This window comes from Lichenostomus cassidix, chromosome 7 (assembly GCF_008360975.1).
Source record: "Lichenostomus cassidix isolate B80296 chromosome 7, HeHo_3.0, whole genome shotgun sequence".
NCBI lineage: Eukaryota > Metazoa > Chordata > Aves > Passeriformes > Meliphagidae > Lichenostomus > Lichenostomus cassidix.
The window spans coordinates 28,430,707-28,451,242 of NC_139488.1; the positions used below are offsets into that span (position 1 = coordinate 28,430,707).

The 20,536-nt window shown below is 42.3% G+C and overlaps 1 protein-coding gene across 11 annotated transcripts in view; it reads left to right on the forward strand.

Annotated features, from left to right (window-relative positions):
• Nucleotides 1–20,536, forward strand: part of KALRN (kalirin RhoGEF kinase) — a 476,294-nt gene that overhangs the window by 434,341 nt on the left and 21,417 nt on the right. For 8 of the 11 annotated variants that reach the window (XM_085066971.1, XM_085066977.1, XM_085066972.1 and 5 more), the window contains 9 exons: nt 471–563; nt 1,743–1,793; nt 2,111–2,188; nt 3,064–3,249; nt 6,288–6,459; nt 10,231–10,469; nt 11,349–11,596; nt 14,812–14,935; nt 16,245–16,304. In XM_085066971.1, the coding sequence (XP_084923097.1) occupies nt 471–563; nt 1,743–1,793; nt 2,111–2,188; nt 3,064–3,249; nt 6,288–6,459; nt 10,231–10,469; nt 11,349–11,596; nt 14,812–14,935; nt 16,245–16,304 (1,251 nt within the window). Of the gene's footprint in view, nt 1–470; nt 564–1,742; nt 1,794–2,110; nt 2,189–3,063; nt 3,250–6,287; nt 6,460–10,230; nt 10,470–11,348; nt 12,558–13,734; nt 13,754–14,811; nt 14,936–16,244; nt 16,305–20,536 lie in introns of those variants that run through there. The other 3 variants (XM_085066979.1, XM_085066980.1, XM_085066981.1) reach the window with 3 other exon arrangements.

A 20,536-nucleotide genomic window follows, 5' to 3' on the forward strand; every position in this document is an offset into this window, starting at 1 on the left:
GTTGGAGCTGGGTGTTGCCTCTCATAAATCCCCAGTAAATTTGTCTGTTTCAAGAAGTCTTTGGGACTAGACACGTTTTGATAGTAATGTGAAAGAAGCTTGTTGAACAAGAGAAAGATGTTTTCTGTCACCCCAGGGCTGGAGGCATGTCCTGCAGAACTCCCTGGTGAGCTAATCCCCACTGCAGTGGAAAGAGTGACCCTCAGACCTTGCCAGGCTGCTCGGTCAGCTCAGAGGGGGAGGAGGGATCCTGTGCTTTCCAATGCCTTCCAGCTCGGTCATGACTGTACTCAGTCCTTGCCTAAATAGGTTGTGCCAGATTTTTAAATCCTCAGGAATTCCCTCTTGCAAACAAAAGATTAAAAACAGACAAACTTTCTGCAGAAATAAGTCTCTGCTGAGACGTTTTATCGTGTTCTCTGTCTTACTCTGTGATTGTTTGCAATTGTTTTTAATCCTCATTTTTTTAGGAGGTTCAGCAGGAGATAAGCCAACGGCTGACCATCAGTGATTTTCTGATCAAACCCATTCAGAGAATAACTAAATATCAGCTTCTTCTCAAGGTGAGTGAAAAGATACAGTTTGGATTAAACTGCATACTGCATGTTGCATTATATGCTGTAATTTTAAGTATCAACCTTAGACTTATTTCTGTTCCAAATAAAATAACACTTTTATCAGTAGTCCACAAAGAACACAGGAGTTAAAAGTTGTTGGAGCTGGGTAGTGCCTAGACTAGATACAGTACAAAACTGAGGAATAAATTCATTAGATTAAGAGGAAAGAGGGGTCTGCTCTCTGGGCCTACAATGACAGAGACCTGTGGAAAATATCCAGAGCAGGAGGCCACATCTGCACGAGTTGTTTGTAATTTAGGGTAGTAAACAGATTTTTTTTTCCTTTTGGATTTTTTTTATAGAAGGGTACACTTCAAATAGGAATTTTCTTCTTGAAAGTTGAAATTGAAAGTTTCAGAGTATAAACTTTCAATTTTTTTTAGTTGGAACAAAGATACAGAAATGTATTGGTACAGTGTGTCTTTGGTGCTGAATGGCATGCTTCTAGTAAATGCTATAGCTTCCACTTCTTAATATCTGTCTTCAAATCAGCTGAAGAAACTTACTTGCAGAATATTCAGTTGTCTTACAATTTGTGGAGCTCACCACAATTTCTTTCTCAAGGAGCCTGACGAATCTGGTTTGTGCTGACTTATCCATAATGGAAATTACTCAGCACTTTTGAAAATTCATCTTGAGGGGTCTGAAGCCAATATATAAGATAGGGCATGTCTGAACCCATTCTGTACTCTTCAGCAGCACCAGGACTCTGAGCTGGTTTCTCCTCCTTTTTGAGCTATACCCCAGCAGGCTGCCTCAGCCCAGCTTTGGGAATTGCACACTGGCAAAGGCACAGCAGTGTGTTCCCCAAAAGGCCAGAAGGGAAAAGAAAAATCTTCATGTGTGTGTGGTCTTGTGGCTTAAGACAGGGACCAAGTAAGCATTCCAAGGACTAACCCCAGCTTTGGCTTTTTTTCTGTGATGTTTTCAACAACCATCCACACCCCTTTTCCATATCTCTAAAGTGGTTATGACATTCAGCAATCTCTGAAGATGAATTTATTAATATTAGCAAGTTTCTTCTCAGAAAATCACATGCTGAATATGCTTTTTCCTTTTCAAACTGGTGCCTTTTGTTCTCTCTTTTCTGAAGTGCCTTAATGCAAACCTTTCTGCTTTCTCCAGGACTTCCTGAGGTACAGTGAAAAAGCTGGTCTGGAGTGCTCCGAGATAGAGGTACATTTTCATGCCCTGGACAATAGGGCTAATGGGACTTTGTATGAGGGAATGAAAATCCCAGTATTCTTTAACAATAGTTGAAGGTCCTGCTGGTTTTCTAAATGTGGCATTTCTCTTAGCTTAAATCAGAATTAAAAGATGATGGCGCAGTCCTGCATTTTAGTCCTGCACCATCCTCTTTTAGACATCTATTCATGAGGGCCTTGCCATGAGTCACTGCAGCAATCGTGCTATTGAACTTCATTATTGGACACTGTGCTTTTAGGAACTCTCTGGTTCTCTTGTAATAATGCAGCATCCCTTTCCCTCAACAGAAAGCAGTTGAATTAATGTGCCTTGTACCAAAACGTTGCAATGACATGATGAACCTGGGTCGCCTCCAAGGCTTTGAGGTATGCATTTGCATTCTGCTTGTAATAATAACTAGGCAAGGGAAATTATTTTATCTTTCTATGATTGTCTCTACAATCTACCCAAGCTGCTTATCTAGGGTTTGTTCTTCTGCAGTACTGAGCTGTGTGGCTTGGTGAGGTTTCAAAGGTGGGGGGTGACACACTTCTCACTCTAAACTTGTGACCATCTGTCTATTGTTTCTTCAAAATGTGAGGTCTGTAAAAGCTTCTGCAAGCTTTAATGAGACTTATTCCATCTATTACCAGAGCAAAATAAGTGATGAACCAGCCTGCTCTGCCTTTCAGTAAGGTCACCTGGCATTAACACATTAACAGCACCCGCCAAGTTCTGCAATATCCAGGGGGGGAGCTTGTGAGTCACAACCACACAGGTTACAGCTTGTGGCTTGTAACTAAGCCAGCGTAGGCTTTGGTGAGAGGTCTTATCCCCAGATGAATTAAGATTTGTCTTATAGTCTTACGCACTGCAAGCAGGTAGGTCCTGATTTCTTCACCTTCAGAGATGTTGTGTCAAGGACTGCTGGCTTAGGGCATGGTGGAGAGCTCATGACTGAGGTAGTAAAGGAAGAAACTGCATAATGGGAACAGGGTTTGAAGTGTACAAAACAGTCTGCTTGAGACCTCTTGCTTTTGGTTTTATATGCACAACTGATGGCAATGAGAGCAAAGAAAACCCGTGTTACTTGTGTTCAGCTGAGGTCTACAGGATTGCTGCTTTGCTAACTTAGAGAGGATTTGTCTCACATGAATGCAGGGCTGCCTGGAAAACATGGACTGCACAAAATAGAGTATTTCACCTTGTGGGATCACGGTGGGTCAAGATTTGTAATGTTGGTGCCTTGTCTGCTCCTCAGGGCAAACTGACAGCTCAAGGCAAGCTGCTGCAGCAGGACACCTTCTACGTGACAGAGCAGGACTCAGGGGTTCAGTCTCGACCCAAGGAGCGCAGGGTGTTTCTCTTTGAGCAAATAGTTATCTTCAGTGAACTCCTTAGGAAAGGATCTCTAACGCCTGGCTACATGTTCAAGAAAAGCATAAAGGTAAGAAATGCAGAGGGAGAAACATATTCTGTTTGATGGCCATGTAAGGGTCATCCTGTCACAGGGGGACAGCAATGTGAAGAAAATATTTGCATTTCCCCTTCAGTGGACCAGAAGCTGTTTGAGACCATCTCTAAATAAACCACTGGGAGTCTAAATGTCCTGGGTAATTTTTACAAGGAACACAGCCAGGGCAAGTCCTCTCTCATTCATAACTCTTTATCAGCAAATACTGCTACCAAACCTGCAGTAGTCAAAGGAAGTTTACAGTAGTTGCTTTTATGCATGATCATAAAAGGTAAATGAAGGTACAGTATCCAAAACACTCATTTTAGGTCAAACTGTAAGTCAATACTAAGTCTTTATATAATATTACTGGAAATACTCTCTCTAATTTGGGTGAAGGCTCTTAGTACAAATGTGGATGTTGCAAGAATGTTTCAAAGGCAAACAAAACCACACATAGTTCTAAAAATACGGCTGTGAGGAATTGTAAAACCAGCTAAACTATAAAGAGAGTTTTAAGAAATTAATGTTGGTTTTAAATAATTTGTCCAGATTATGGGGCTGGGGCTAAAAGTAAAAACTGAAAGTAACCAGGGGAAATACTTCCTTGTTTAACAAATGCAAAGTTAACCTGTAAAATGGTAAGTGAAGGTGAATGAGTGCTGCAAATCTCCTGGTAGAACAGCCTTTGCTGTGCCTGCAGAAAGAGCAAAATCACTAATTCATTTGAATTTCTGGGTTGTTCAAAGCTGAGAAACCAGTCTGGGATTGATTTCCTTTTCAAAGATACAGGTTAAGAGACATGGGAGAATGTATTGTGTTGGCTCTAAGTTTTAAATGGTACATTAATATGAAATAGAAGAGAGCACTGTCGGCTGAAATGATGCACATTAACGTATATAACTAAACAAATTTATGGTAAACAGCATATTTACTGAAATGAGGTCATCTTGGCTGATGGAAACAACAACATTTACTGAAAAGCCTACATCCATTTGCAAGTCAGTGCATTTTATAGTTTCCAACCAAATAATAGGCTATAAAGGGAAAACCTAAAGTGTACAAATAAACAGTCATCTTGATTTAGATGATCAGCTTTGATTTTATCTTTTTGCTGATTTAAATCATTATTAAAATTGGAGATGGAAACAGCATGAATCATTTTTACTTCATTTTATTGTATATATAACAATGAGGCTTTTATCTGCAGGAAACAATTCTTGAATTGTATATTGTAAATAAAGAGAGAAAAATAAATCTCTCCTAATGTCAATAAAATTAGCTTGCCTCAAGGGTATGAGTTGCTTTTCTAGTTAAACAGCCTGCAAAAGGAATGCTGTTCCCACTGCTTGAGTTTAAAATTTTCGTGTGATGGTTTCCCAGCCCCTTTTCCTCCACTTGGCAAACAGCTCATCCTCCTGCAACTGTGGGATCCCCCGTGGCTCCATGTGTGTCTCCCCCACCTCAGCATGGAGTCTGTGCACCAGCAGCTCTCACACCCTTCCTCCCAGCCCCACTCCCAGCAGCTCGGGGCTGCTTTTGCATTTGTCTGTTTCCCACAGAGCAGAGCTGTGGCTCTTAGGGGAGCCAGGACCATTCCCTGCCTCCCTGGGCTCTGGGCATCCTCAGCTTGCAGTGGAACCTCCACCTGATCCTGTTTCTTTCCTCTGTCACAGCCACAGAGTAAAAAGTGCATCTGACTTCAGATGCAGCTGTTCTGGTCTGTCAGGGACATGAGACTCCCAAATATTGTTCTCCAAGGTCTGTCACACCCAAACTGTGACAGAAGCTTCAGTGTGTCCTGCATTAGCAAGGAACCTTTTTTTATCCAATAAGGTCCTTAGTGTTGAGCAATGGCACATCCCTTCTCAGATACTTCCCAGCTGGACACCTTTCAGGCTCTCAAAATACCTAAGTGGGGGTTTTGGTAAATGCACCTCTCTGAGACACAAATAGGAGCTTAAGGGACTCTGGCCTACATATCTTTTACCTGGAGTCACACCAGGATTGCTTTCGCTATCAGCCAGAGGAAAAATAGCTCAGGTCAAGAGGAAGAGCATGTCCAGGCTCTCTGTCTGTCCCTTTCCTTGTCCCCATGTCAGGGGAGTTCCTGCATGTCACTGTAACTTCACAGGGACCCCCAGAAGCAAAAGAAGAGGGTAATTCCATCTTGCACTTTGAATGCTGGACGGTATTCTGATGTGGAGTGGGTCTCTCCAAACCTTGACAGATACTCAGAGCAATAGGAGATGGACTTCTTCTAGGGGATATTACTGCCTTAGTCTTCAGAGCTGTCTGCTTGTGACATGAAGACTCTCGTTCCCTTGGGTTTTTTGGGGTTTCTTTTGAGAGGCTATGCCAACCTATTCTTGTTTGCTGCCCTGAGTATCTCAGGAAAAGCTAAAATTATGAGTACACTTAAAACAGAAGCCTCACAAGGGTGGAACAGCAGCCAAAATTGCCATCCATGTGATTTCCAGAAAGAATATCTGTGACTACAGTTAAGTGAAGGGATTGCACACAGATGAGTCTAATCTGCTAGAAATAAAATCTGTTGGAGCATCGTGGGAGAATTGCTCTTTTTTTTTCATTATATCCCTGTGCACAGTCCATTCCATTTTTAAAATGCGCTAATGACTGAGACTTTCTTATCAGAGGACAAGAAATGTAAACCCTTATTTCAAATGGAGGAATTATAGACTTCATTAACATATTAATAGGAACATTATTGCTCTATTTATAGGTTACAGTAAATTTTAAGCACAACAGTCAGGTCTGTGTTACCTTAAAATAGAAGTTGTAATTCAAGACAAGGCGGGTGGATGTCTGGTACATCTGTCAGAGCTTTATTAAGCATCATATTTAAGATTTAGATTTATCTGGGTAAATCTAGATGAGACAAATTCTTCTGATTATGATCTAACAGTTTGTTATTGGACTCAATTATTTTCAGGAACATTTCACAACAGTTTTGATTCTTGTGTAATACTAACTCATGCTCCCTGTAACATGCTTACCTTGGCTTGTTTCAGATGAACTACCTTATCATTGAAGAAAATGTGGACAATGATCCCTGCAAGTTTGCTCTAATGAGCCGGGAAACATCAGACAGAGTCATTTTGCAGGCAGCTAACCCAGAAATTCAGCAAGCTTGGGTACAGGACATCAACCAGGTCCTGGACACACAAAGAGATTTCCTAAATGGTACGTATGTGGTCTTTGTTCTGTTTCCCAAACTGTGGCACTAAATGGGATTTAGGATCTTTGTTTCCTCTATGGGAACAATATTGAGTGACTTCTTCTCATAACAAAAATCCCAGGGAGAAAACTCCAGTCCAGTCTGCCTGTCATTAAGCACTGGGTCAGTCGGTGTCCAGAGAGTAAATAGGAAGGAGTCATAATTTACAGGTGGGATGAAGACTGCCTCACCATCCACCCCCCTACAGGTCCCAGCTCTGCAGGGCAGCAGCTGCTTTAAAAAAACAATAATCAAAACAAAACAAAAAAAAAAAAAAAGGAAAGGGCTAGTAAAAAAAGGAAAGGGGCTTTTTTTTCTCCTAGGACCCATAGAAGCTGTGCATGATCAGGGGCCTTTCCAAAGTACAAGCTTTGTTTTAGAAACAGATTTGACGTGATCTGAAATAATATCTCAAATTAAAGCTATGTTTAAAATAAAAGCTCTCAAAAATCAACAAAAGTGTGTAATTTGAAAATACAGAGGAATCAAATTCAGATTAACAATTTTAGCTTGCTCTTGCTCATGAGTGGATGAGGGTAAGATGAGGGAACAGGACTAGAGAAAGAATCTAAAAATAGTATCTCTTTTGTCTGTTTGGAAGCAACAAAGTTGCTTTGGATGCCTCCAAGATTGCTTTGCACTATTCATTTTGAAACAGCTTGTTTTATGGAGTTTATATTAGAGTTCTATATTTAATAGCCTAATGCATGTTCAATAATACAACTTACTTGCTTGAATTAAGATGTTTTGGCTTGCCACAATAAGTTGGGGGGTACTTTTGTTTGTTTTTTGTTTGGGGGTTTTTTTGGGTTTTGTTACTCGGTTTTGTGGATTTTTTGTTGCAAAATGGGAAGAGGCTCTTTCAGTTCACAGTTTTCTTCAATGTGGCAGTTTTAAGAATTTTAATTCAGCTTAATTTTACTTTTCAGAAGTTAAGTGGGAAGGGGTTACGTGCAAAAGTTGTTTGTGACAATTCAGAATCTATGGCTGAGCTGAGAAGGGAAATAGTATTTCACCCATGATGCCACATTGGTTTTGGGTTTTCGTGACTTGGAATAGAAATGGCCTGATACAAACATTGTAAAATGATTCCTTTAATACACTGGTGAGATGAACAGTCCAAGTTCTCCAGTTTAACCAGTTGGTACCAAAACTTGATGGGCTTATGCCAGTTCAGTTGGCTTTGAATGAGGAATTATTTGAATAAAAGTAAGTTCCACTAACAGTTAGCTACAGACTTTTTTTTTTAAAGCCTTGGGACAACTCCACAGGCACTAATGCAGGGTTTTTCTGTCCCTTCCATATCTTTCTTGCTTGTTCTTCTTATTTTTTTATATATTTCCTCTTATCTTCCCAGGACTTATTGCCCTATAAGCCTCTTTTTCTACTGAGGCATCTTCATAGGCCCTATTTGGCCTATCTTCTATGAGGCCAGCAAGCAATTTGATGGTTTAGGAACATAATCATCACTATCTCTAAAGCAAAAGCAAAAATAGATTTATATTAAAACACAAGCTTAAGGATTTACCTTAAAACTATAAATAAGATCCAAGAAAATTATATTGTATCTGGTAGAGCCTGTCCAGTCCAGAACATTTTAAGTGGCTTTTAGAATGTAATCTTATTGAGGCTGACTAATCTTTAAATATGTTCTTTAGCTTTGCATTTCATTAAAGCAGATGTTTTCTGTCCTTAAAATCATATTAAATCCACATTGAGCCAATGCTGCATAAACTTAAAAACAAAATATTCCCCCTGAGTTCTTGCCCAAGCTGTCTGTGATTTTTCTCTCTTTACCAGGGAAGTCCTAAAGCATGAGATTTGAATCCAAAGTTCATTAATGTAAAACTGTAATATTCAAGTTTTTCATATTTTTCCTTGGAAAAGTAAAAGCTGCTAAGCTTGAGAAACAGTCTGTGCATCAAGTGATGGTCTATTGTGAGTGTCCTTTAGGAAGCAAGCTGTAAAGAAAGTATGTCACTGCTGGATATGTTTCATAAGGAAAATGCCATTCATCTGTACCTTTTTTAAATCATGTTTTGTCGGGGGTGGGTAGCATTGAGAGAGAAAGAGAGAACATGCAAATACATGGACACTGACTTTTGCCAGAAGCTTCTAAGAATACTGACAGATGATTAACAGGAGGCTGGAAGCCAGGCATCACTGTGATAGTTCATGGTGGAATTAGTAGTCAGAAGTCGACACTCAGATAAATACCTTTTAAAGGCCCTGAGTACAGTAGATTGTTTCAAGATAGATTGATAAGTATCCATTCAGATCTTACTGCTAAAGACCTTGCAGCCTAACCTGCTGTATAAAATAGAAAAATGTCACTGTCAAAATCATTGTCAAAGTTCTCCCCAGCCCTCCTTGTCCCCTGTGCTGGTCTGCAGCAGGACCAAACCATTTCCAGTTGCAGCTGAGGTAAGCAAGTGAAACTGGCAGTCACTGTGGCATAAATACAATCTGCTTCTGTGACAAGGGTCACCATGTAGGTTTTGGAGCCAAGTAACCTTCCAGATTGCTACAGATCTATGTTGGTGTCCTTTTGAAGAAAATGGTGATCTGCCATCCTCCTTGATTTTTTTTGTTTGTTTTTTTTTTAGTGTGAAGTGATTTCTTGAGTTGTCCTGCCTTTCTCTGGAAGGGGAATGCTAGGGAGTGTTCTGTATGGTGCTGAGCTTTTCTGTTTTTCTTTCCTTTTCATCTTCTTGGGAAAGACATTCCTTCTGTTGTGGTTCCCTGGTGGGGCTGATGCTGTGACATTATGTCCTCTGTCTGCCTCTTGCTAGACTAGTCTCTCTGCATTCCAGTAGGTTTAGTCTGGTGCATGTACACAGTATTAACTGGCTATAAATCATCTGTTTAAAGCCACATGACATGCGAAAAACCAAGCCCATAGGTCTGGAGCTGGTAGTCTGAGCCCAGCAAATCTTTCTTTTCTCATTTACTCTGAGTCCCAGCCCTGATCCCTTCTCCTCCAAACATAACAAATTATTTATTTCTTTACTATATGGAATTTTTATCTTTCCTTTTCCCAGTGCAAGCTCTCTCTATGACTATAAAATCTACTCTCCCAAGCAGACTTTTTTTATGGCTTATGAAGCTGTTTAGTGTTGCCTGTTGGGTGTTTCCTGAAGAGGTTTGGACTGCTGGGATTGATGTCTTGGTGCCATCTATACTTCCTCACTTGCTGGCCAGTTCCAGCAGTTTCCTTGAACCAAAACAGTTAATGTAAAAAGCACATTGAGAGCCCAGTTGCAGTGCATCACATCTGAAGAGTCTTTAGTAGTCACACTTTCTTGGGAATCTGCAAATGAGACTTAGAGGTCTTGACCTGTGTTTTGTGATGTTAGCAAAATTCCCTGTAAATGTGCTGTGCATCTCTTACTCAGACTTCCATTTATTTTGGCTACAGGATATGATCAGTTTGTGCGATTTCAAAGAGAAGGAATGCAATTATGTGTGCTATAAATGGCAAACATTTCAGCCCACTGACTGTGTTGGTCAGAGAAGCTGTCCCTCACAGCAGCATGGAGTGCACATCCAGTGTAACATGCTTGTGTCCTGTCTAGCCATGAACATGCTGTGTGCTTCCTTGGGCAGCATCTCCTGTTCCTGCTTGGTTTGCAGCATACAAATCCGTTCTGTTTGAACCACCCCAGCTGTTTGAGCACCTCTGCAGCCCGTGGCAAGGCTGTGGGGAGTGTGTGGCTGATTCTTGTCCTCTCTTGCAGCGCTGCAGTCGCCCATCGAGTACCAGCGCAAGGAGAGCAGCTCGGCGGTGCTGCGGCCCCAGGCCAGCAGGGTCGCTCAGCCCAACAGCAGACCCCATTCCTCTATTCCAGTAGGGTCTGAGAAGCCTTTGAAGACTACAAGCCGTAACCCATCTCTCCCACCCCTGAAGATATCTACCTCCAATGGCAGCACAGGGTATGAGCACTCACAGCCCGGAGACAAGTATGAACAAAGCAAGGTACTGAGCTCATCTGATAAAACATGATCTCATGGCACATTTCTTATACCACAGGTGATCCGTGGAGTTAGCTTTAATTATCGGCTGATCAGGTCAACAGGAATCAACATACTGAAGCCAAGGGGTAAAATGTGATTTGGGAATAAACAACTCATGCACAATCTCTGGCATCCTCATTGATGGCACTTCATCTGGGAAACAGAGACAGAGCCTGACCCTGAAGCACTGATCTCAGTGTTTCTCAGGACACTGTGCTTGCAGATGTGGTGAACTAGATACCCACTTGCAGTACTGGCAGAAGCAATATTCAGGCTTCTCTAATATCCATTAACCCCCCATTCCTGAAAAAGGTCTATGGTAGGGAAGAGTTTAGACCTTTTCCCACGTAACAGCTCGTGGGGTGCCAGTTAAAGGTTGTAATTTGGGTACATGTGCACTGCACACAAACCACCAAAGCATCAGTGGCCACCAACCGTGTTTGGACCCTGCTGCTGACTGAGGTTGACCAAAGCCACTTTCAAAATGACCTATATTTAACTGTGAGTATTCACTCAGCTTCTAACGTTGAGCCTTCATTGGTCTTTCTCTCCCTTTGGCTCAGCACAGACCATTCATCTGTAACACCCAGCAGATGAGAGCACCCGGGGGCACAGCCGTTAGCAGCTCTGAAATCTGACGTGAAATAGGAGACTGGTTTGTATTAGGTTACTGCCACCTTTCAGACCCTTAAAATCTTTTTCTGCCAATGTGAACTTCCAAGTGTTTTATGTCCTTTTCCCTGGTCTGGTTAGGCTGGACATGAATTGGTGGGATCACTGCCAGAAAGGGCAGGTTCCTCCACACTGCCCGCTCACCGGTTTGTGTTGTGTCCGTTTTCAGACTGATTTGGGAGGGTGCAATGGGACCTCTTCCATGGTGGTGATTAAAGATTACTATGCACTGAAGGAGGATGAGATCTGTGTGAATCAAGGAGAGGTGGTTCAGATCCTTGCTATCAACCAGCAGAACATGTTCCTGGTGTACCAGCCTGCAAACGACCACTCTCCAGCTGCTGAAGGATGGATCCCTGGCAGTATCTTGGCTCCCCTCCCTAAATCCACTACAGATAATAGCGATGGAAGCATCAAGTAAGTGCCATATTGGCTTCGCTGGGAGCACTGTGTGGATTTTTTGAGGAAAATAAAATAAATAAAAATAAACAAACCCAAATGGTAGGGAAATCCTGCTGATTTTTATCTACAGTGCCATTGGAACAAGCTGAGTGGTCAATCCGCAGCGTCGGGCAGCCATGGTGGATAGCTCGGGTTTTGCTTATTTTCATTTTGTGGGATTTTGTTTATACTTTGGAGAGAAATAAAACCATAGACGGTTAAAGATACGCTTTATGTGACACCATTTTACACCAACATGGACCTGCTTGGACTGGACTTATATTTATGTTGTATTAAGTTGCTAATCTATATATTGGTTATAACAGCATCTAGATTTAAAAAAAAAGAAAGCAAACAAAAATCCAGGCTCTGTGTTGGACTGAGGTTTGCTTCTCAAGGAGGAGAGATTTTGTTGTCTATGGCAATTTCCTTGTACAGCTTGTATCTTTTTTTTTTTTTAATTTGTTTTGGGATTTTTTTCTGTTTGCAGTAATTTTTGTAATATATTTTTTGGTTTGCAAGACCCCCATCCAAGTACATTCCTGTATAAAGTATTTTGCACTATTTAAAAAAAAAAAGAAACAAACTCATATTGATGAAGTCAGGTTGTGCAATATAATGGATAGTCGCAATGTTCATCATTGTACCTGTAATGTAACTAATTTTAAATGTACTATTTTAAATATGTAAAATAAATTTTCACCATGAGCATGTTTTAATGAGGTAAAAGAATTAGTTTGACCCTTTTTTTTGTTTTGTTTGATTTTGTTTTGGTTTGGTTTTAATTTTGTTTATAATATTTTGTTGCTTATTTAACAAATGTGTGGATATATATTTTTCTTTTCTGATTTTTAGAAATTTGTCAGTCTGAAATGACTAATGCAAGAAAGTGGTTTTTTGGTATTAAATACAGAAGGTACAACCCTCTTTTCAGTAATACCTGTTGATTTCTTTTAAGCTCTAAAATGACTAGATGGTAATGCATGATGTATGTTACAAATTGTGTTACCTTACACAAATACCTCAAGGCGCAGAATTGAACACAAGGAAAGATTTTGTGAGAGATTCACTAAAAATAATAACTTGATCTGTGCTGCCATTTCAGTTAAGGGACATGATAACTTTACCTGTCAGTCAGTAATGAATGCTACCTGGAATTGCATGTTAAGCCAAAGGAATTGCTTGGCACATCTCTTGCACATCCGCCACGGCCATTCCCGGGTTCCTCTCTAGCCACAAATGCAACCACATGCCCTTAGAATCATCCACGGTACCAGACTCCTTGTGAAGACTGATTTCATGGCAGCTGTACAGTAAAATTCTGCATCAAATTCTGTAGGTGGATGAATTGTGGCCAGGAAGGTATGACAAAATTGAAAGAGAAGTGAATTGCACTTCTCTCTTTCTCACTGCAGTGAGATCGAAAGTCCTAAATGATGTTTTCAGACTCAAACAGCTAAAACAACCCTGAAAACGAAAAGATTCTTGGATAATAGGAGCCCTATGAGTAAAAAACAGCCTGTAGCCATGCTATCTTCAACCCTATCTCGTCTGCCAGATCACAGTGACTAATTAGTTTAAGTAATAAAACTGCTTCTTCTGTGACAAATACCATACACAAAATATATGGTCGATCCAGTAGTGTGGCACCATGAATTACTCACTGATAGGTCAGGGAGTCCATCAGCCATGTTCTTGACTCTTACATATCCTAAAGGAAAATAAACAGTCCTGAGGTGTTGGATAACTTCCCCTGCTCTGCACTTCTCATTTGGACCTTCTCCAAAAAAGCCCAAATACCCATCAGCACTCAGTGCCTGAGCCCTGCAGGGTGCTCTGGTGCTCCCTGTGCTCAGACACGGCTGCCCCAACACATTGAGGTAGTGCAGACTAATCCTGGTTGCAAAAGCAGTTGTCATGACCCAGTTCAGTCTTGTGGCAGTGGCAGCATTTGCTTTTTCTTTACCTGAGCTATTGCACAGCTCCCATCAGGTGCTGAGGTGTGAGCAGGAAACGCTTAGGATCAGACGCAGTGTTCATGGGGGAGCGTCGGCTGTGTGGGGCATCCTTTGGGTCCTACCTTGCTAACATACTGCGTTTTATTGGCATCACAGGTGATCCCTGGATTTCATACAACTTCCTTTGTAAAATGTATCAAGGTACTGTAGACGTGACATGTGCCAAACATTGGGCTTAAACATGCAAATCAAATTTGCATGACTTAAAGGTGGGCAGATGCTTTGAACCTGGATCCTAGCTCATCACACTGCTGTTCTGAGAGCTTTATGCTTTAGACAACATACCCCTCCCCAAATTCTTCCCCAACCCGTCCACTCTTTAAGCCAAATGAAATCCATATCAAGAACTGTTTCAGTTTTTTCTTAATTTCTTATGTCTGCTTTGATACGCAATTCTGTCGTCAACACAGCATTGCTCTTACAAAGGGTGACATTGGTCTTTAATTATTTTTTTCCAAGAATAAGGTCATAGGAGCAGTAATAAGGGGTGAAAAATTTACTGGAAATGGTGGCTGCTGTGGTACTAGCCAAAACCCATGGGCTGACTGATGTCCTCTCTATCTGGATTGGCAAAGTCAAATGGGAAATTCTTGGTCTTGAGAGGCACAGCAGAGCTTATTCTAGGAAATGACTTTTCTCTTGGAAAGTTAATAATGCAGCTCCTATTTTTTTGAGCTGTTTGTGTTCTGAGCGACATGTAGGGAGCAACGACTTGAATTTCTTATTTTTTTTTAATTTGCTGCACTGAGTGATCTATTAGGACCATTCCATATTTATATTTGTTACACTGCTTTTAACCAACATGACTGAGGACCAAATTGGTCTTTAAATATTGCAAAATTAAAATAAATTTCTGTTTGTGACAATGCAAGACAAAGTCCCTGAAACCAGATTACCAAGTTCTAGTTGCCTGTGCTTCCATCATGGACATTTTTTTCCTGCTCCATGCATTTAAACAGCAAGTGTGGCACAACATCTGCTTTGCAGAACTCTTTGGTTTGGTTTTTGACTTCAACTCTCATTGCTGAGATTGAGACAGGCATATTGCCTGCCAGTGGCTTTCACCTTCTAGGGAATTGCAGTAATTGCAAATGTGGATGCTGGCTCCCCTTTCCAAAACCTTTCTTCCTGCTATGATTTGCCATTTGACTGCTGCGTTTTTTGGTACAACAGGAAGTCATGTTCATGGCATACCCTGCGCATGAGAAAGCGGGCGGAAAAGGAGAGCAGTGGCAAAAATGAAGCCAATGGGCCACGTAAATCCAAGGATATTCTGGGGAACAAAGTCTCTGTTAAAGTGAGTAAGGCCATCTGAAAGCTCTGTGCTGCTCTCCTGCTTCCCATCCTTTCCACCCCCTGTAGCATCCTCTCCTGAGAGAGGGAGGGGGCGGCAATTTTGAGTTTGGGTTTTGGTTTTTTGTTGGGTTTTTTTTTCAACTTCAGTTTTGGTTTTGGTTTTTTTTTTCCTTTTTTGTAGTATCCATTTTAGCAGGATTTTTGCATGCAAGATGAAATGCAGTCTTTGTTTTTGTTTTCTTTTTCCTGGCATCCCACATGCAAGTAAGTAATCTTCATTAAAAAAACGCCAACTATATACATGGTTAAATAACTTAAAATTGGGACGCTAGTGATTTACTGACCTCTGATTTAGCCCAGTCTGCAGCTTCATCAGAGCAGCTGCAGCAGTGAGAAAGCCACTGGGTGAACCAATGGCCTTGCAGAAGTTGATGAGTTGTCTTTAGGTCAATATTTCACCAGATGTTAAGATAAGGGGCTCCCAGCCTGGGGTTGCTTAAGGTTTTTGGTCTAGGGAGATGGTCTCAATGACCTTTTTCTTTCCATGTTATCAGACAGGGCAGAGATGCTGACTCTGTCTGGCCAGGAGAAGGTCTTGTGTGTGTCTGTGTGTGTGTGTGTGTCTGTGTGTCTGCGTCTCTCTCTCTTTCTCTGAGATCTCCCAGTATGGAAAAGGTTGAGAACTGTGGGGTTAAGCTCCATCTTCTGCTCTGGGTGCCTGACTACTGTGCTCCAACTCAGAGGATCCATCCCTATAAACCGACCATGAGGCCTGCTCAGGACTAATCTGGGGCTTTCCCTCCCAACAGAGGCAAGCAAACACTTGTGATTTTGACACAACCAAAGCCCAGCCTTGATTCAGGAAAGCACTTGAGCATGTCCTTTGGATCCACCCCTCTCCAGGAGAGCCCATGATTAAGTGTTTTCCTTTGCAGAGGCTTTCTGTCTTACAAGCCTGGTGCAATAGCCCTGGCATGTGCAAAGGGAGGAACCCTGACACTGCATCCCTGGACAAGGAAGGACTGCGCCCGAGGGAAGCAGCTGCTCCAGCATGGTGGCACAGTTCTTCCTCCTCGTGCTTCCTCCTTGTTTTCACTACCTGAACGAATTGCAGAATCACTGCTGCTTCTCTGGCAAAAGCATGTCTTTGCCTTTGCTTCCCTTGTTTTGTTGTCGGTTTGTTTTTGTTTGTGTTTTAGGAGCATTTTCCTTACTGTTACCCATTTCCATGCTGCTCACAACTGCTTGACTAACCAATCTCTTTTTCTAATCTCTTGTTCTCTTTCTTCCTCTTCATGCTGCCAAACAAGGAGACAAACAGCTCAGAGGAATCAGAGTGTGATGACCTTGACCCCAATACTAGTATGGAGGTAGAGACGATCATCCTTGTGATTATTTTTTTCCCAAGAACATATGTCTGTTTTGCAATGTCGTTGCTGCAAGGGGAGTTGGTGGGTCTGTACTGATTGCAGGCATGTGTGCCAATTTAGTGTGAGTCACACCAAGTGTCAATTCTGGTTTTGCCAAGCCTTGAACTGGAGTTTGGGCTTCCTTTCTAGTGGGAGCAGTGGAGGGAGCACACTAACAAGCTCCTGCTGAGCTGGAGGCTCACCTAGCCACTCTCAGTCTCTGTTTCCCACCTGGGACCTCATTCCAACAATAATGTACATGTGTCAGCTGCTGATAAATGTAGCACCTTTCTACATTAAAAACACCCCTTGCCCTGGCAATACATGCTTGCACTGCCAGTCAAGCCTGTGTTATGCATCACTGGAAAAATATTGTACCACAACCAGCACTTTATCTGAAAAATCAGAAAAGACGACGTTTCCTTCTTCTCTTAGTAGAGTGGGAATTGCATTTCTGTCAAGGAAAGAGAATGGTGAAACCAATTGTGTGAATGTACCTGTATCAGAGATGTGTACCTGTATCACAGAATGCAGATAGGTGGACCCAAATTATGGTACATTATGCTACTGTTTTTGCAGTGTGGAACCACCAGTTCTAGTGGAGTGCCTTGTTGAGAGAGCCTGAAAGAGCATAAAATCATGGAGAGTTATGTATCTGGTTCTCCTCAATTAAGAGCTTGCAGGATCTTTTTTTTTCCTCCAGTTTATAGTGACTACACAAAGCATTTCTATACATTGTTCCAAGGCTGAAAAAGGTTCCTGCTGAAACAGGCAAGGACATGGTTCAGAGAGATGGTGATTTTGTGGTGATGACAGGACAGGCCACTGGAGAACAGGGATATCTGTGTCCTAGCAGATCTCCTGGATGCTGTTAGACAGGCTGCACTATAAACATCCTGCAAAAGAAAGCTGATCTTCCTCCTAGAGGGAAAATAAAAAGAGGGAGAAGTGAATTGATGTGTACCACCTAAGCTGTTGACCTGAAAGCTCACTTTCATTTTAATTGTGTTGGCATGTGTGCTAAAGAAAAGCTTTTGACCCAGCTGACATCCTGAAGATTGAATGGTCCTTACCACTAAAGCTGCATTATTCCCAGGAGTGTGTTTGCATTTTCAAATAGTGTTTTGCCAGTCAGAGGTAACAACTGGAAGTGTATGTGTTTGTTACAAGGCTGTGCCCATTATCACACATGAGTCTGTGGAAGCTTTCACTCACTTAAAATTGCCCTGTGGCATAACAGGTGGCTGAGACACAGCTGAATATACAGAGCTGGGTGAAAACCACTGTTCTTTTGCAGAGGATTTCTGTGTTTTGACTTTGCTCAACAGGAGGAAAAACACATGGTTTAGAATTTCCAGTGGGAGGTATCTGAGTCCTTGCACTGTCGGCATTTCTAGTCTTCTTGATTGTTTGATTTGGGTTTTTACCATGGTACAGCCTACTGTTCTGAAGTTCAGGAGGAAAAAAGGCCTTCCTATTAAAACAAAAAGACACCAATGTGAAGTCCTAGCTATGGTATCAATCTGCTTTTGGGGAAGCAACTGTGTGCCTTCTGTGTGACACGATTTACACTCAGAAAGCCCCATCCTGCATCTCTGTGATCACTTACTGGAGGTGACAGTGCCACTGCACTGCAGTCCCCAGGAGCCACAGTGTTCCTCATGGCTTGGAAAGCTCGAGTTTGCTTCTGACAAAACTCTCTGGGGCTGAGCAAATATTTAAAATGGCAGAGGGAGAGAAGATAAGAGAACAATTGTGGAGGTGACTTACTAAGGTCACACTGCCCTGCAAGGAGCAGCATGGCCCTTCCTTTGTGCTGGTTTTAGTACACCTGCAGCCAGGATTAAATGTGGTCATCTCACTGGTCTGGCTAACAAATAATGGGGGAAAAGGATTGCTGATACCCAGTATAAACTAAATAAAATCATCTGGAGGGAGCAGAGCAAGGGCAGGCTCATAAAATGCTCATGAAGCCCTAGAAGAGGACATGGGGAAGTCTGGTCTGTAAAGGTCTAGAGTATTCACCTACTGGAAGCCGCAGTTGTTCTCCCTTTCCCTTCATTATGATTGTTTTCATTCTCCTTTTCAAACCTGTTAAAGTAAATGAGCTATATTACAGCCTGGGAGGCCAAAGTCTTTTCTCATTAAATCAGAGGCAAAACAAGGTAATTCCAACACCAGAGCCTGATTCAGGGCTTCATGGATCTTCCAGGTTTTGTGTGCTGGGCTTAGATAACTTAAAGAGTTGTGCTACCCCTCCAGCCCAGCCGGTGTGTGCAGTGAACATCTGCATCTCACCTGGTTTTGCTTTCCCTGCTCTGCGTGGAACATCCACTGCTGAGTTCACAGGGCAGCTGGAGACAACGTGACTGACGGCCCAAGGAGAGGGAACACCTTGTCCTGACACCTGGCCAGGCTCGTGAGGGGGTTTATAGACACTGGGAGTGCTGGCAGAAGAGCTGTGTCCCAGCCAGCAACACTCAGAGGTGCCTTTCCTGTGTCATTAAGGTGGAGTCATCATTACAGCCAGGTAATAACAGGGCAACTCACCTGGCTGCCTTCACAGGACTGTCACCCCTGACATCCCTCTTCTTCTCTTCGTGCATGAGAACGTGCACCCAGTGCTGGAACAGAGAGAGCAGTCTCTACATGCAAAGCAGACAAATTAATTACCTGGAAACGTGGGTGCAGTTTACCTCCACCCTACTCACTGCACTAGAAGTCAGTCAGCTGGGCACAGCACCCATGGAGTCCCACAGCTGCTGTGGCCTTTCAGATCTCGGTTTGTTTGCTAATTGTGAAATACCACAGTGGATTCTGTTCAGTAGATTCCAGGTTTCTGGAAGCACTTCGCCTTTGTTTCAAGGGGACACAAAGACAGCAGGAAATGTGGAAAACATATATTGTGAGAGCAGGAAGCTGAAATTCTGGGTGGCTGTTTAAAAGAACTAAAATTCCACTGCTGGGTTTTTGCTCACATGGGCCTTGGAGAATTTCCTACTCATTGTAGCTTTGACTAGAAATAGCATCCCTTGGTGATTGGTTTTTTTCCTCTTTGTTTATTAATATGTAATGACAGTGCGTAAAGATGGAAATGAGGTTTGGTTTTTTCCCCATAGTTTTCTGCTTTGTGCTGCAGTTTCATAAAACAGAAGGCACAAACTCACCCATTAAATATGTGAGTGTAGGAGCAGGCACTTGAGGACCATGTGTTGTAGCCATGTGAGTGATAGGAGTAACCTATAGTTAAGGGTGATCAGAGACTCCCTTTCCACAGGTCTGTAATTAATTGCACAGGGACAGGCAATTCCACCTCTGGGAGGAAGGTGTATGCCCTTGTGAACCAGTAAATAGCATCCACACCCAAGTCTGGGGTCCTGGACAATGACATGACTAATTGTCCTACAATTCTGTGTCGTAACATCTCATGGGGTTGCAGTGTTTGCTGAGGGGATCATAAATCAGCTGTGCAGATCCCATCAGGATACCTCTCTTCTCTAAGGGAATGTTCTTCCAGCAGTCAGAAGATCTGACTGAGCTAAACGTCACTAAATCCAGCAGCAGCCCCTCCCAGCTTTGGGATGGACCTCATCTGTAAGGTTCTGACACAGCTCCAGAGGTCTTGTTTTGCACCAGTCCAGCTGCAGTGTTCCAGGTGCTGCTGGGTGACACACGTGTGTCACTGAGCCTCTGGTGTCTGTCCCAGTGTCTCAGCTGTGCAAAGCAGAGATGAAGCCCAGGCCAAGTCACTGCATGTGCCATCATTAGATTAGTGAGCTGAGCACTAATATCTTTACAACATTAGCCAAGGTACGTACATTGGGCTTCTTAATCTGTTTTTTTCAGTTGTGACATTTTAGCATGTCAAGAACTACTCAGAGACACTTAGACCAAGATAAGCACTAGGAAACATCCTCTGTGGAAGAATACTGTGTTAGCACCCCCACAGTCCACGTGGTTGAGTAAGTAATGGTTTGCTGGATACAGCATTGCCTCCAAGTCACCCCTCAGCTCAGACCAAGAATTCCCAAGTGCTTTAGGCAAATGTTTTCACCCTCTATCTGAGGCTGTCCATCTCTAGAGTAGATCTAACACCCTCTTGGCAAAATCTTGTGCAATAATGGTAAGAAAGCCTTTCCTAGCCTGTTATCCTAGTGTGAATGAGTACAATCTTGAGAATTTCCCTGTGTTTC